The sequence below is a fragment of the Emydura macquarii genome, unplaced genomic scaffold (genome assembly GCF_026122565.2).
Source record: "Emydura macquarii macquarii isolate MOO-44397 ecotype Brisbane River unplaced genomic scaffold, CSIRO-AGI_Emac_v2 contig_1644, whole genome shotgun sequence".
Classification (NCBI taxonomy): domain Eukaryota; kingdom Metazoa; phylum Chordata; order Testudines; family Chelidae; genus Emydura; species Emydura macquarii.
Genome location: NW_027131781.1, coordinates 24,811,080 through 24,827,135, shown reverse-complemented (window position 1 = coordinate 24,827,135; position 16,056 = coordinate 24,811,080). Strand labels below are relative to the sequence as shown.

Here is a 16,056-nt window from a genome sequence, read left to right as displayed (position 1 = left end):
ATGATGAGCGGGATTGAATGCAAGTCATACAAGCAAAGGCTGAAGGAATTGAGTATGTTTCATTTGGAAAAGCGGAGATTAAGGGGGACACAATACCGGTCTTCAAATACTTAGAAGACTGCCATAAAAAGATATTCTCTCTTGCCACATAGGGCAGAAGAAGCAATGGGTTCCAACTACAGCATAGTAGATTTAGCTTAAATCTTGGGGAAAATTTCCTAACTGTAAGAATATTAGGACAATGGAACAGACTGCCTCGGGAGGTCATGGAAGATCCTTCACTAGAGGTTTCCAAAAGGAGACTGAATAGCCATCTGTCTTGGATGGTTTAGACACAACAAATCCTGCATCTTGGTAGGGTGTTAGACTAGATGACCCTTGCAGTCTCTTCTAATCCTATGATTCCTATGATCTACACATCCAAGTAATCGCACCCATACTTGAGTATTTTTGAGAAATGTTGAGGTCAGTTCTTTACATCTCAACTTTCAGCCTTCTGGTGCTTTGTTTAATTATCTAACAATATATAATTTTGAACTCACATTTCCTTGCCCCCATTTTCTTTTCCAACCAGTCTGATGACATGAATAGCTCTGTTTCTGAATTTTTTTATCTTGCTCTTTTTTCATATGATCAGAGGTTTTTACAAGATTATAATTCTAAGAATGACAAATTGGGGGGAGAGGTTGGGTTTTTTTTTTAAATTAATCAATGTAATGTTCCTTGATTTCTTCCTGTTTTACATACATTGGGGAAAGAGTAGAGAGAGAAGGTCAAGATTTTACACTAATCTCTGTTCTGAGTAGTTACTAAAAAATTGTGCAAGCTGTTAAATACAGATGCTTATGAGGAACCTGTAGCCATTTGATTCTGATAACTTTCCTCTACCACGTGTGGTAAGGGTGCCAGGTGCAGTAAAGATGATGATGGATTTAGTTTTATGACACCATGACACATTCAGATGCTAAAAACCTATTTCCTCCTCTTCCCGCCACTGCTCCCCCTCCCCCCCCCCATTCCCTTGCACTCTTTTGATATTGAAAAGAGTCTTTTCCCAAACAAATGCATTTCATGGGTCTCTCACTGTAGCAGTCAGTATTCCAGGGAGGTGACAAACTCCAGTTCATGATGCTGACAGAAATAAATTGGTGTGGTGCAATTTTTTTCAAGTAACGTTGAATCTTTTGAGATATCAGACTTATTCTTCACTTAACCAGCATATATTCTCTTCTTCTTAATGAGAGACTTCATTGCCCAGAAAGATTAGGTGTGAGCATCATGTGTCTGTGCTGAAGTAAGAATCTACCACAGATAGAGCTGTCTTGGTGTCAGGTTAATATGATGTACTGAATGTCAAGGAGATACGTGATGTCATCTGGTGCCTCCAGGGCATCTCGAAGATTTTCCTTAAGATTGTTTTCTTTTGCCTTAGACTTCTGTTTTATTAAACAACATTTACAAAAGCTTCCAGTTGGCAGGATCCAAGTTTGTAAGCAATTAAAAATTTAAGGGGGTAAGACTCAATCACCTTTGTTTTCAGATACTCTGGTGAGTCTGACACTGCAGCAATATCAGTTGCATTGGCCACAACTCTGCAGATAACTTTCTGACCCTGAGCTTCAAGCTTCCCTTAGAGAGTGCTGAGGAAATGGTTTATCTTTTGGAATTTCACTGAAAGAATCAGTCCTTTTATTCAAATACAAGGACAGCCTGACCATACTGAGGAGAAACAGCAACTAAAATGCATCATCACTGTTCAGGCAGCTTCTCTCAGGAAATCATCTCAAAGCCTATATGGCAAAAGCCTCACTCTTCTTAGAAACCCTATGTTCTAAGGCAACCATTACTGGGCTGGTGCCTATAAGAGGGTGGCCCCACCTGGAGCACCCTCCTTTGGCAGGCTACGACATGACAGGTGCACCTGCCTTAGTTTCCCCTTTCAGAATTACCCAGTAACTGCACTTCTGCTTAAAAAACAACCCTCCTTGGGGCTGGTTCATTATAAATACATTGTGCAAAGGTACAAAACATTAGTCCAAACGCAGAGTCCAATTTATCACCCCTGTGCAAGTAGTCATTAAAATCCCAAGATATCTCGATGCCTCCCTAATCCCACGCTCTGATGCCTTCAGCCACTTTGTGAGTCCTCTTCTGTCCTTCTGCCAGAACAGCCACCACAACCTTTCCAGCTGGAGTGTAACCCCACTCTTCCCAGAGCATCCCTCACTGCCTCTGGTGCTCTCACTATTCCCCTGGGTTCATCTCTCTTGCTCTATGGCTTGGGGGTGCCAACCAGCAAACCCCTCTTGCTGCTCTCATGTCTTCAACTGTCTTCCAAGAACCACCTACAGTTTCCATGCTCTGGCAACTCTCACCTGCCTCTTTTCCTACTTACTCGGTCTGTGTTCTAAGGCAACCCTTACTTGCTGGGTCTCCTTTCTGGCAAGGGCCCAGATGTCCTCTTTTAAGCCCAGTACGAATGAGCTGAGGAGACACAGGTGCACTGGCCCTTCTCCCTCTTAAAGGATCATTGTCACCCTGTGACAGTACCTCCAATGCTTGGGATGCTTGAAACCCCAAAGACATTGGACAAGCATCCCACTGATGCATCAAACATTTGGTGCCAGGGACTGTTTAAAAGAATGCAGCTCCCGACTGCCTGAGTTCCTTGTACCTCCACACAGTGCATACAGCATCCTGTGGTGTGTGTAGAGCTGTGCCTGCAGGTCTCTTCCTCATGCTCTTTTCCTGTTAATTTTTAAATATAGTTAGATAGAGATCTAGTCAATAATTAATTAGGGTAATTTTAGAGCATTACTTGAGCTGGGGGAAATCTAGGGTAAAAAGTCTGTTTCTAGGAATTGCTTTCTGTTTTCTTAGCTAGAATATCCCTTTGATTTAATGAAAGGTGGGGCTGGGGGAAATTCCTTAACTTGATGGAGTTTATTTAACAAGAAGGGGCTTTGAATGTGTTCCTTCTCGGGAACCACTTTCAGCAACTAGGATAATACAGAACAGCTGAAAGACTAATGCCCAGGCAGTAGGATTCTCCCATCATTCTTTCTCATAAAACCAGGCTCATCAACTTTATTAGCAGCTTCAGGAATGTCCAGTGACAGCTGCTCTTAGTTCCTTTGGTGCTGGCTGCTACAAAACAACAATTTTAAAGGGTCATCAGAAGTACAGAACCATTCATATCAGATTGTGCCCCTTTTCGTGTCCTGCTGGGGATTGTTTAAATAATTTCATCACACTGTAGTTTTGAGTCTTCAAAATTAGCCTCTGCACCATGATCTTTAACTGCCTGTTCATTTAAGGTGTTGGTTTTAACCTGCAAACCTGTAGATAGTTTAGGATCTGGAAATCTGACAAAACTCTGTGGAGGTGGGAGAGATGTTCCGGACCCTCCCCATCCTCTGTGGGGGGATGGTAGCTTCTGCAGGGAGCTGTCCTTGTGCTCCCCATCATTGCTGACCCCTGTGCAGGGAAGGAGGGGCCATGCCCTTCGTGCCCATTTCCTCCTCTCCCCCTCCTTTTCCCCCCCCCGGCATGCACCCATGGAGGCGCCAGCCACAGCCAGGCCCCTCATCTGATGTGGTGCCATTTCCCCTGGCATTACACTGGTAGCCATGGAGTCTCTCTGCACTTATCGCCCCCAGCCAACCGTGTGAAGCATGGAGGCAGCGCTAGGCAAGCGTTGTGGCAGCTGGACCAGCAAGGGCTGGGAAGCCTGGACTGTGCAGGGGCCCATTGCTGGCCAACTGCATCCCATTCGGCCAGGACTGGGTGTTTCCCGGGGCCCACAACTCAAACTAGATTCCCATTAAACAGGCTCTGGCTGTCAGCAGGGTGTTCTCTGGGATCGTCCCTCAACACGGAACTCATTCTCCACTTGATCACAAATTCTGTGTTGGTTAACCCTCCAAAAACACTGCAAACCCATTTTCCCCTCAGGCATTTGGGAAGTGAATGTGATGGAAGGTGTAGAGTGAGTGAAGGGCTTTTGATCGTTGTTAATTGGCAGATATGTATTTAGGGGGCAGTCTGTTATTTTATAATGCATCATTCTTCATACGTGTGTTTGTAATCATTGTGAAAGTGCCCAGAATTGTAGTTCAGTGCTTTTTTCTACAGGTTAAAATAACTGCAATGTATTGTGACAGTCTGTGCTTCCCAGTTTGATGACATGATAGACGCTGCATGGTTTTTGTGATTGCTATAATCTCAGCCAGGTGTGTGTGTGAGCACCATGCTCTTCTGGCTTATTCTCCCTTTGCTATTTCCTTTCAAGACAGTGGTGTTTTGACCTCATCCAAAGTTTTTACCAAAAGAGACATCTGATTATTTTTGGCTTTGTTTGTTTTTACTGTAACTATTCAGTTTCATTGACCGTTCTTTTTCTCAAATTTTATGATTCACCTGCAGCAGGTTTACCTCATATACTGGGCATGAAGCAGGGTTTTAGCCATTAGAATTATCTTGATAGAACCTAATCCTTCTATAGTTAATTCAAACTCTCTAACCTTTGGAGAGAAATCCAAGAGACTCCATCTTGGTGCAGAAGCTGTTGAACGGGATTGTTTTGCCTGTTCAGCTTGCTCCTCTCCAAGAAGGCTCTAGCTACATGGCTCAAGTTTCATTCCAACAGAACTATATGATAGCTTCTACATCGCACCTGCATAATTGAACATGTACATCTTAGTGATTTGTGGAATGGTAACATGGAGCTTGATACACAGTTCACTCACCTTCACTCTTGATTCAAAATTAGATCAGATGAGTGTTTCAGGAATGTTGTTTTAGTGATGCTGTTTTAATTAATCTCTCCTTAGCCAGTCTCCTGGTTCTGGAGAGGTTGATACTGCTGGTTAAATTCCAAGAACTGGAATCTGCAAAGGCAGTTTCATAAGAGAAAAGTTGGTTACTCCCTGTAACTGCAGATCTCTGAATATATTAACTCCACAAATTCACACCCTCTCTCTGTCCCAACCTGAGTGTGTAGTGTGAACTTGCATTAGCAGCAAGCCTTGCTTTGCTGCTAATGTTACTACAACAAGCTGGGGAGATTGTAGGACACACACATGCTGCCATCTTGAGAAATTCAAGTACTCATGCCTCTCAAGCAGAAAGAAAAGTGGAGATAGAAAAAATGGCCTCCAGGTTGAACGTATTGGATGAGAATTCTGCTGATTCTGAGCAGAAGGCATGAGCAAATCTTGTGCGTCTTATCCTGTGCTTGTCACCATCTGTCTAGCATTATTTAATTAACCAAAGGTACCATAATACTTGCTCACACTTGTTGGGAAATTAAATTCTTTCAGACTGAAATGGTTTTCACAATTTGAGTTCACATTTACGTTCCCCTTATAAGGCATTAAATTTACTGCCTAGGGTATGGAATATAGGAAAGTTCTAAAATGAGGATTCTCAAGGAAAGCAGGTATCCAAGAGTGATGTGTTCTTTCAGAATAAGAAAAACAATGAGAAAACTGATATCTGGGGTTTTTTGTTTATCTATATTTATAGTAGGTGGTTGAGCGGGGAGCTTGATGCTAAAATAAGTCCACTAGATACCCTTCTGAATCTGATGAATGGCTGGCTGCCTTGTTTGTGCCTTTGAGGGAGAAGGAAGGGGTGCAGTGCATTTCTGTATGTGTGCATGCTTGTCTGTATGTTAAGCGTTTTTTCTGTCTTATGTTCATTCACAGCTGTGATTAGCGCTCATCCCATCCATTCACTCGATAACCCTCACCATCATTTCCACTCCGGCAGCCTCGCTTCTCCAACTCGCAGCTATCTCCATCATCAGGTCAACCCTTGGCCGATTGGCACGTCCATGTCCCATTCAGACAGGGCCAATTCCACAGGTGAGAGATGAAGACCAGTAGCATTCATTTGAAAGGGGACTATTCGCAAAACACATTTGGAAAGCAAAGTTCCAAGCTCAAGTCATCTTTATCAGTTTGATTTGATCAGTCTCCATTGTTCTTATTGTCCCCTTGGAACTGAGAAAATAACATCCCTATGCCTACTGATATTTTTCCTTTTCCATATGTTAGACAATGAGTCTCCTTGTTTTGAATGAAACTAAAATTAACATGTTTGGTTTATTGCTTGGCAGCAGCAACTTAACTTGCACAACACCTTATCACGGTAAAAACTGAGCTTTGTGTTACTGATTCAGAACTGTGAGCCCATCTCTGGGAATAGTGTTTGCTAGTGCAAACAGCACTAGTGGAACAGAAAAATTAGCAGCTTTATTTTTATTTCTCAGCAGTGGTGTGATGAGTTAAAAATAAGCAAAACTCTTTGATACTTTTTTTTGACACAATCAGCTGAATTTTGCATGGGTCAAACTTTGAGCCTGGGATATTGGGTAGTGTCCTTTTATAGCGTCTATAGAATTCGAAACATCGTTTACATTTAATTTGAGCACACTTCAAACATTAAAAACTTTCCTGGTTGGTTGTGTTTAAATAGCAAGAAAGGAGAGAAGTTGAATCTTTACTGATAAGAGTTGAATATTAGTTGGTCTTCTGGAGTATGTATAAAATCTTGATCTTTCGTACATGTTTTTAAGCTTGCGGCCCAGTGATGTGTAAGTACAATTCCTGCAGTATTCCTATTAAAGCAGCTAGTGCTATGAGAAATATCTAGGCAACATTGCTGCATATGCTGTAGAAATCACAAATAGTTAAACTTCTTAGGATACAATGAATTCTTGCCTCTAGTCTGTTGTTAGGTTCTGAATCCTAATAAGGCACCACTAGGCAACAATGAAGCTTGTACTGTTATTTTCTGGAATGTCTCCATTCATAGGCAAAACTTCAAATATCTCATGAGGCTGCTAATATGCAGATGGAAGATTGTGTTGTAGAAGAAGGTATTGCTTGTTCTTTTTGTGCTGTTCAAATGATTATGGGAGTAGCAGCTCTTATAACCAAGATATTTTCTTGTGCAGAGACTTGATCGAGATGCCATAAAAATGCAAGATTCTTTTTCATTGCCCTGTCTTCATTAATCTCTAGAAGATTTTGGTTTTCACCTATATATAATATTGACTGGTGATATATAAACACACAAATGTTTTTAACACTTATAAAGTTGAGGAAAGTTCTAGTTTCCAATTAGAATCACACGCTGTTTATTCCTTAAGCAAAAACTGCTGGCCATGCAGAATATCATGGTGACTTTGTGATGCACCATATCCATTGCTTAAAGTACTGGGCTGATAATGCTCTCCCTTTGGAGTGATGTACTGAAACGAGCTCTTCTCTGATAGGGGACTGCCCCCCACTTGGTATATTATAGCTTGGTTGCTGTATCATATTTAGGCACAGTAACCTAGAAAAAAGAAGGATTTAAGGGCACACAGGTAACATTAGGAGGAATGCAGTGAAGTCATTTATGGCTATGCAATGCAGAAATGCGATTGGGATAAGAATTTTTAGATATTAAGATTTGAGACACACTGTCGTTAGACCAGTATCACGGACCAAATCTGTATCTAAATTAGCAGTGATTTTGTTTTTTCCTTGTGTTTATTTGCCTGAAAATGAGCTGCAGAAATTTTGTAGCACAGCAAAACATCTAGTCAGATGTGGACTCCTTTGGTACTGAAGCTTGCTGTACCATGGGATGGCTGGTTTTCTGTTTTTGTTTGGGGAGGGTGTTTGTCTTCTGGAATTTTTATGGACCTTCTTCTTAAAACAGGGCCATTATATAGTATTGGAAGTTAACTGCTTAGGTACTGTTGATGCATGAATTAGTTCCCTAGCTTTTACCAGGATCCTCAAAAAAAAGGCTTGGTAGAGACTCCAGCTTTCGTCCCATGTGGCTATTGGAATGCTGCAAAAGAAAATATTTAATAGCCTAGCTGAAAAGAAGGAAAACTTTCATGGAAGAAAATAAGTCCCAGTTTTACTTTCCCCTGATAGAATCTGTTCGAAACACACCGAGCACAGACACCATGCCGGCTTCCTCATCTCAGACATGTTGTGCTGATCATCAAGATCCAGAAAGTGCCACAGGATCTTATCTGGCCAACACACAGGAGGAGGATACAGGTCAAAACCTCCCTACTGCCCATGTCCGTCCCTCTCACCCTCTGAAGAGCTTTGCAGTGCCAGCAGTTCCACCCACAGGTTCCACATATGACTCTGCGTTGCCAAGCACACCATTATTGTCGCAGCAAGGTGAGTGGGATGGAGTGGGAGGATAAGTGACATGGTATAATCTCTTAGAATCACAGTGCATGTCCTGTATGTGGAGGAGGATAAAGTGAAGAATAGTGGAGATAGGTGAGGAAGGGGATCAAGAGGAAAATGAGAAGTTTCTTTTGGGAAAGATTGCACTGGACATCCAAGAAGAGATGTTAGACAGGTGGTAAGAGAGAAGACTAGGCTGAATTTCATAAATTTAATTTTCATGGACAGCAGTAAACCTCATCTTCAAGTATCTGGATAATCCGAAGGGATGTTCAACTTCAGTGCTCATTAATTTGAAGCATTATTTTTAATCCACAGAAAACAATTGTATTCTGATAGAATCCTTTTGATTTTGCCAATTCAAGAACATTCTCCACATGGTGGTAATGCTTCTAGCATTCCAGTACAGAGCACCAGCATGCTGAACCACCTTCTCTGTCTAGACAGGAAAATTATGTTTTAAGATTATGTAACATTTTTGTTTTAAGCTTCTAACCATCCAGTTCACTCGGTGAAGACTGCATCGATCGGGACTTTAGGAAGAACTCGACCTCCTATGCCAGTGGTAGTCCCCAGCGCCCCTGATGTGCAGGAGACTGCCAGGATGCTTGAGGACTCAGAAAGTGTAAGTGTATTTACAGCCAATAGCTTCCTTTGGTGACACCTACAAAGCATGACAAACCTCCATGGGTATCCCCAGAGAGAATGATAGTAATGCTGACCATAGGAAGGGGATTTTCAAAGGCATAAAGGGCAGTTGGGCACCCAAGTCAAGCACTCAGGTATAAGAACCTATATAGAATAGACTAGAGCTCCCATTGACGGTCAGTGGAAGTTGGGCTCTGAACTGTCTTTTATGCCTTTGAAAATCTCACCCAGAGCAAACTCCTTTTATGTTTTGTGGCAAAGTTAAGAACTTATTTATATTAAAGGACTAATAGTGATTGTTAGAGCCAAGCATGTAAATGACCCTGTGATGCTCTGTCAGTGTACTTCTGCCTCTCTGTGTTCCCCTCCAAGAGCCTTCTTGGGCAGAGATTGACAATTTTACCAAATTCAGCAGAACCTCAAATTAACCAAACTCTCAGTTACCTGAACATGGGATAATGTTGTTTCCCAAGGCTTCTTGTACAGTTAGCTGAGTCTTACCCTTGACTGCCTTGATGAAAAGAGGAGCAGGGTAAAAAGAAGCTGTTAAACTTCTGCACTGGAATGTATGTGCCAAAGAATTGCTGATCACTGTGGAAAGCCCCAGAGAGCATTGTCCTGAAAAGCCACTGCTGCTTCGCATGCTGTGATCTTGCCCATGTTGGCATTTCCTTTCCTTACAGTAGTTCTTCAAGAAGGCTGTGCCTGGATTTAACTGTTACTAGAAGTCCCATAGCTGAAATCTCACATAGTACAACCATGCTATATTCCATTGAAGAGTGGGGATGACAAAAGGAGGAAATTGAGGATTAACATTCAAATGTGTAACCCTAAATCCATATTTAAGCACCTAAATTAAAGTGGTGTGATGTTCAAAGGTGTTGAGTAGCCCTAGCTGCCATTGAAGGCTGTGGGAGATACCCACATCAGCATCTTTGAAAATCAGACCACTTTTTTTTTTTAAGTGAGCAGCCTACCTTTAGGCATCCAGCTTTCAAATGTCGACTTAAAATCCTTTATAACTGAAGCCACCATAGAACTGCTTAAAATCATTACCTTTGGTGTACTATTATAGTGTTTTGGATGCAGGAAAGGTTTAATATGAATTATTTTTATTTTCCTTCTCTTTTTCCTCTTTCCCTATGTTTTTTCTTCTCTATTTGTCAATAAATCACTCTTGTTGGTTTGATTTTTTTATTATGTTTTGCTGCGGTTTTGTTTGCATGCCTGATTCTGATGCAACCTTTGCCTGCCTGTCTCTGACTCTTTCATCATTTTTGCAAAATTCTGCCATTTGAAAAATGGGTGTGTCTTCAATTTGTGCATTCACATCCAGATAAAGCCAAGTTTTGATGGTTATGTGATTTAGGGTCATATTGTATACCAGAGTCATTAACTATGCTTCCTCCTGCTCCTCCTTAAAGACCATAAGTTTATCCTATCAGGTAACCCTCTTAAATCTCCTGCAGAACTATGAGCCGGATGAGCTGACCAAAGAGATGGCCCACCTGGAAGGACTAATGAAGGACCTTAATGCCATCACTACAGCATGAACACCTTCACCAAGACATGACTCCAAATCCAGTTTCACAAGTCTTGGAACTCAGCCTTGGAACACAAGGAATTGTATAGAGAAAAAGAGGGACAGCACATGAGAACATACATAAAAAGCAAATGAACCAACTGGTGCATTAATGCTAAAGCTGGTTAAAGAGATGACTTTTCTCCTCATCATTGTGAAATGAAGTCATTGCCAAGCTGAAGTCCTGTTTGCCTGCTGAGACCATGCAGGATGGGACACATCAGGTGAAATCTAGTGTCCAGACAAAAGGAAAAAAATCAAGTGGACTTTGCATTCTTTTTCTGGTCAGGTTTTGTCTCAGTGGTGTGATTGCCCTGCCTTTTCAGTGTTGGACATTCGCATTTATGTACAATTTTATTTGTGTGTTTTTATTTTATTTTATCTTTTTTTATAAAAAGGAAAAAAATTGTGTAATCTGAAAAAAAGAAAAACGTTGTTGTTTTCCATAGCCTAACTGACGTTTGACTGCTTGTTCTATTGTGTATGGAAATTCATTGCCAGTGTGGGGTATTCTGTTTGGTTTGTTTATTCTGCATATAATTACATCCCCTTCCAGCTGTTAATCCATGGCCGTTTGGGATGCTGCATTGCTATTTGTAAGCTTTTTTATTATTTTTATATTATAATTATTAAAAGCCTGACTTTCTCCTCTCATCACTGTGAGATTACCAATCTATTTGAATTGAAATGTAACATTGAAAGACTTGTTTGTCGCTTTTTGTGCAGTTTCAATATTTTGATGGGGGAAAATAGATGGGGAAGGGGGGAGGGGAGCCAGGGGCTAGTGGGAGTTTCCTTATTGTTGTTTTCCAGTCTTCATATGTTCCCTAACAGACTGAAGGAAATGAAAGCATCTTCTGTTATGTCCTTCCTTGTATCTTAAACATACAGTGTCTCTGGTTATTAAATTGCAGTGGGAATGTCATTTAGAACCATTTTTTTTAAGTTCCTCTTATATGGTAGGATTCCTTATGAACAGATGACATCACATTTTATTTTGGCAACAGTGCTTGGATTTATTGTTAATTATAATTTTAAAGATCCTATAGATCTTAAAACTTTTAAGCGCAAATTGAGCATTATTTCAGCTCTTAGAACATACAGCAGTCAGCAGTGCACAGCTTGCACAACACTTCTCTGCTGCTATGGTGCTTTAATCTGGGGTTTAAATGCTGGAATATCCTAAAGAAGATATCCTAATATCTTCTAATCCAGCAGGATAGCAAGCATGACTTTGGAAACTATTAAACCCCACCCACAGGATCTTTCAACTAGATAAACCCCAGTGTAGTTTTATGGTCCCAGTCCATTTAAACAGTGCTTTGGAGAGAATCTTAAATGTTCAACTGCAATCAAGGCAAAATGTATTTTTTTACACTTTTAAAATCCATTGAAAAATCAGTGTTAGTGACTCAGGTGCTCTTCACACATCTGTCTGGTGTCTGGGAGGGGCAGGGAAGTTAAAAGGGAACTCCTGCATGAGGAAAACTGAGGCTAACAAAGTCTCTTCTTTTGTACACTTGCTTGCTGCCATGTGGTACACCACTAGCATGCTTGGCTGTGCCACTCTTTGCAGTGGTGACTGGTCTAAGGAGAGGAATGGTGTGTTTGATGATATCTCAGCTTCCTATGGAACTCATATACACACTTTTTTGTTAAGAAGAAAGGAAAACGAGAACTTACTGATGGTTTTATATAAAGCATCTATTCTGCTAAAGCAGGGTTAATGATAGGAGAGGTGAGGCGAATAGCACTTCCAGGGGGCATAGACTAGCTCTCTGGGAGACGCATCCCTCAGTACATTGAGCAGGAAACATTAGGATTTATTTAATAAAGAAAGCAATAAGACTGCATTTAATTTTTCTTCTATCCATTGGATTAAAAGATGCCCCTCTAGGTCAATTTTTGGGTTTCTGCTACTGAGAAGGGAAGCAATGAATCACCCTGAAAGTAGCTGGGACTTATTTGGGATTTGACTTCCTTTCTTTTCCTGGACTCCTTGTGTGTTGCCATTTCCAGCGGGTTTGCTGGTATTATTTATTGTTTGGGCAGGGTGTTGGGGGAGAGGTTTGGTGAAAAGTGCAGCATTTGAGCCCCTGGGCCACCTGAAAATAGATGTTGAGACCTTTCTGTCAATACAAATCAGGACAAAATAAGCTACAGAACTTGTATTTAATTAACAAAACACACACACTTGCCTGCACATGTTGCTTGTAAGGGTTGTGTGTGTTTTCCTCTATTTCTTACCTAGACCCAAAGAAATGCCATCATGTATACTCAGTATTTTTAGTTGGTGGATCTTTGTGAATATTACTTCTTATGTAAAACACCAGGAATGTTAATATTGCCATTGAATTTGGGGTTGGGGGAGTAGTATTTTTATTGATAAAACAACTGTTCAAAGTTGGTTTTTTTAAGGTTAAACTAAAAAAAAAACATTTATTCAAGTCAGCGTACAATCTGTATTGCACTTTTTCACATTTTAATGCTACGTTTTCTTACATATCCTGTGATTTTAAATTTGGAACATTGTGTATCTTGTAGTGTCATAGTTAAGCTGTTAAATGGCAGCTTCCTTCAGAAGGATTTGGGAAAGAACAAACAAACCCTGTATATGGTTTTATGATTCTGATGTAGGAGAATTTTGAGGACTGCTGTAGAATTCTACCTTTCTGTACAATTTTTTTGCTTTTCTGTAGTATTTGCTGTATACTCTGGCTTTTTTAATAACTTCATGTTTATTATTTAGTATTGGATGGCCAATACACTTTTTTTAATCCAATCAAATTCTGGTCTGCTTGGAGAGTTTGTTCCCTTTTTTCATTCCCGTATCTGTTATTTTTAACCCCTTCAGTGACCCAAGATTGAATTTAACTCGTACCTGTTTTTCCTTCCGTGTTAAATGGGTGGAGTAGCTCGGATGAGGGGCTCCAACGGGAAAAGCAGAAGCAGCGTGTTACAGGCAGTGGTGCACGCACTGTCTTTGCAGTTCTCCTCTACATTTCAGAAGCTCACTAACATCGACCTTCTTTTCCAACAAACCTGCAATGAGTATTTCAGAGCAATGAAGTATGCTATAGAAAGTGTCCTTAATACAGTAAACTCATAAATCAATAGAAGAACAGAATTCTAATGCTTTGGCTTAGCAGTTTGTATCAGCTTTCCAAGTGCTTTACAATCTGGGGTAAGTATTACTTGTATTTTACTGATCAGAAACAGAGGTAAGTTACTTCTCAAACCAGTCACCCAGACACTTCCCTGGCAGAGACTGGACTAGTGCCCAGGTCTCTTGGCTCACTGTCCTGAATGCACTCTACAAGACCAAAGGGTGACCAGCCCATGACAAGAGCGTATCCCATGTGTTCCATTACTGGAATGATCTCTCCAGATGCTTCCCATTTTTACACTCACTCCAAGCCTGGTTCTCTAGGGTATGTTTACACAGTCCATAGCAGTGAGCCTCCAATCCAGGGTAACAGACTCGGGCTTGCATGGCTCACTCTAGGGCACTAAAAATACCTATGTAGACATTTCAGCTTGGGCTCTTGATGCCTAGGTACTGGGGTGGGCTTCACAGCCCAAGCCACGATTTTAAAGCACTGTCTACGCAGCTATTTTTAGCACTGTAGTGTGAGCCTGAGTCTGTTACCCTGGGCCTGGAGGCTCACTGCGGCGTGCTGTGCCAGCGACATACCCGCAAATACTAGATTCCTCAGCCTTTGAGAATCTCTCTCTAATCCAGGCGCAACAATCCAGCACATCCTACACACACTCTGCCAAGTGCTGTCCAACGCAAACCTGGGGCAGTCAGACATTCATTCCTCACCTCGCCAGCCCTGCCTGCTTTCTGCAGGGGCACATCAAGAAGCCAAGATCAGCAGGTGCTTATTCCTCCCTAGACTGTTTGATGACAGAAAGTCAGTCTGATTCTGATGTGTGTCTACTTAAGCTTTGGCGATGGGTTGAGGTATTAGATGGCATTCGGGCTCCAACGTATGTCTAGGGAGCTGCCTTCAGTACAGCAGCTGAGCAGAGACATTGTGTGTATAAAGGAGTCAGGGAGTTCACAAAGCAATTGACCTCATTTTTGCAGAGCAGCACATTTATCGAGCAGCCCATGAACGTTGCATAATGTGTACATAAACCACACAGAGAAAAAGTTGAAAGGGCTAAACAGACACTTGGCCTAGGTTTAAAAATGGAAAGAAGCCACTGTTGTTAAATTGGTCACTTCAGGTGATTTGATGCTATTTGCTTTGCAACATAAACTAAAACTTGATACAAGTTTTATGAGGTGGAGGAGAGGAGAAATTACTTTTACCTTGAAGAAGGCAGCGGTGATCTAATGTCTATCACAAGAACAATTTCTCAGGTTGGTTGGCTACTAACTCCCACATACTGGCAATGACAAGCCATAAAGGCCAGAGGGCTGCCAAACCCACAGACACCTCAGAAATGGGAGGTTGTTCATAACTCTGAGCAAAACGTGATGATTACTCATGAACTTCATTACTGTAAAAACAGAGCATGTGATCATCCATCAAATGAGTTATTTGCATTACTGTAGCGCCTAGGCCGGGGTCGGCAACCTGTGGCACGTGTGCCAAACGTGGCAGGCGAGATGATTTTGAGCGGTAATCACACTCATGCTGGGCCACATCACGTGGGAGAGGGGCATGGCGCTGCTTGGGGCTGGGAGTGGCTCCTGGCCAGGGCGCTGGGCCCATGTCATGTGGCTGGGGGTGGGGGGAAGGGGCAAGGCCAGGAGAGGATAATGAAAACTTGGCATGCCACTAACGAAAGGCTGCAGTCCCAACCGAGGTGCTCTAGTGATGGCTAGGACCCATTGTGCTAGGTGCTGAACAGACTGACTGCTGGAAGCATTCAACGCTGCATCCCTCTCACTGCATTTAGGCTGTGATGACACAGGCCCATTGCGTTGGTTTAACCTAAAGTGTAAATTTAAACAAGTTTAGTTGCACTGGTGCAAATTCCTGTGTAGACATTTTTTTCAGCTTAGTGGTTGTTTAGGGGTTGAGCTTGTCAGTTAAAGATAAACCACAAAAAGCCCCTCTTAAACTGAAATAAGAGTGTTCCAACTGGGGCTGCTGGTATAACTAAACGGGTATACAAACAAATTTGTTAAGTTAAGCCAGTGCACCCACCCCATGTAGACAAGGCCTCAATCTAAGTAAAATCAAAATGTCCTTCATGGCCCACAGAGTAAACTTTTTTCTCCAGATCATTAGTGTGAATGGATAAATATCTATACCCCATTGTAAATGGATGCAGGGCTTTACAGAGCACATGCACTAAGGGCCTGCTTTTCAGACATGAGGAGCACCCCAACATGCCACTGAAGTCAAGGAACGCTGTAGGTGCTCAGCCCCCCAGACTGCGGATGTGGAGGCAGCTGGTGAGGGTTCTTGGCAAAAGTGGGTTTGAAGAGGAGAGGGGGTGTTTGGACAGGACTTGGGAGGCTGATCCAGCTGGGAAAGCACTGAAATAAGGAATGCAGGTGGGGATGAGACCAAGGGGGCAGGAGTGAGGGACAGAGATTGAGAATGTGACTATGCTCTTGAAGGGAGAAGTTTGAATATGACATGATACAGAACAAGA

The 16,056-nt window shown here is 41.8% G+C and overlaps 1 protein-coding gene across 10 annotated transcripts in view; it reads left to right on the top strand.

Moving 5' to 3' along the window:
- The window catches only part of NEO1 (neogenin 1), a 388,142-nt gene extending 377,051 nt beyond the window's left edge, over positions 1–11,091 (top strand). For 8 of the 10 annotated variants that reach the window (XM_067555974.1, XM_067555971.1, XM_067555970.1 and 5 more), the window contains 4 exons: positions 5,709–5,867; positions 7,938–8,195; positions 8,696–8,832; positions 10,325–11,091. In XM_067555974.1, the coding sequence (XP_067412075.1) occupies positions 5,709–5,867; positions 7,938–8,195; positions 8,696–8,832; positions 10,325–10,408 (638 nt within the window). In that variant the 3' untranslated portion in view covers positions 10,409–11,091. The remainder of the gene's footprint in view (positions 1–5,708; positions 5,868–7,937; positions 8,196–8,695; positions 8,833–10,324) is intronic. The other 2 variants (XM_067555973.1, XM_067555972.1) reach the window with 1 other exon arrangement.
- The last annotated feature ends 4,965 nt before the right edge of the window (positions 11,092–16,056 follow it).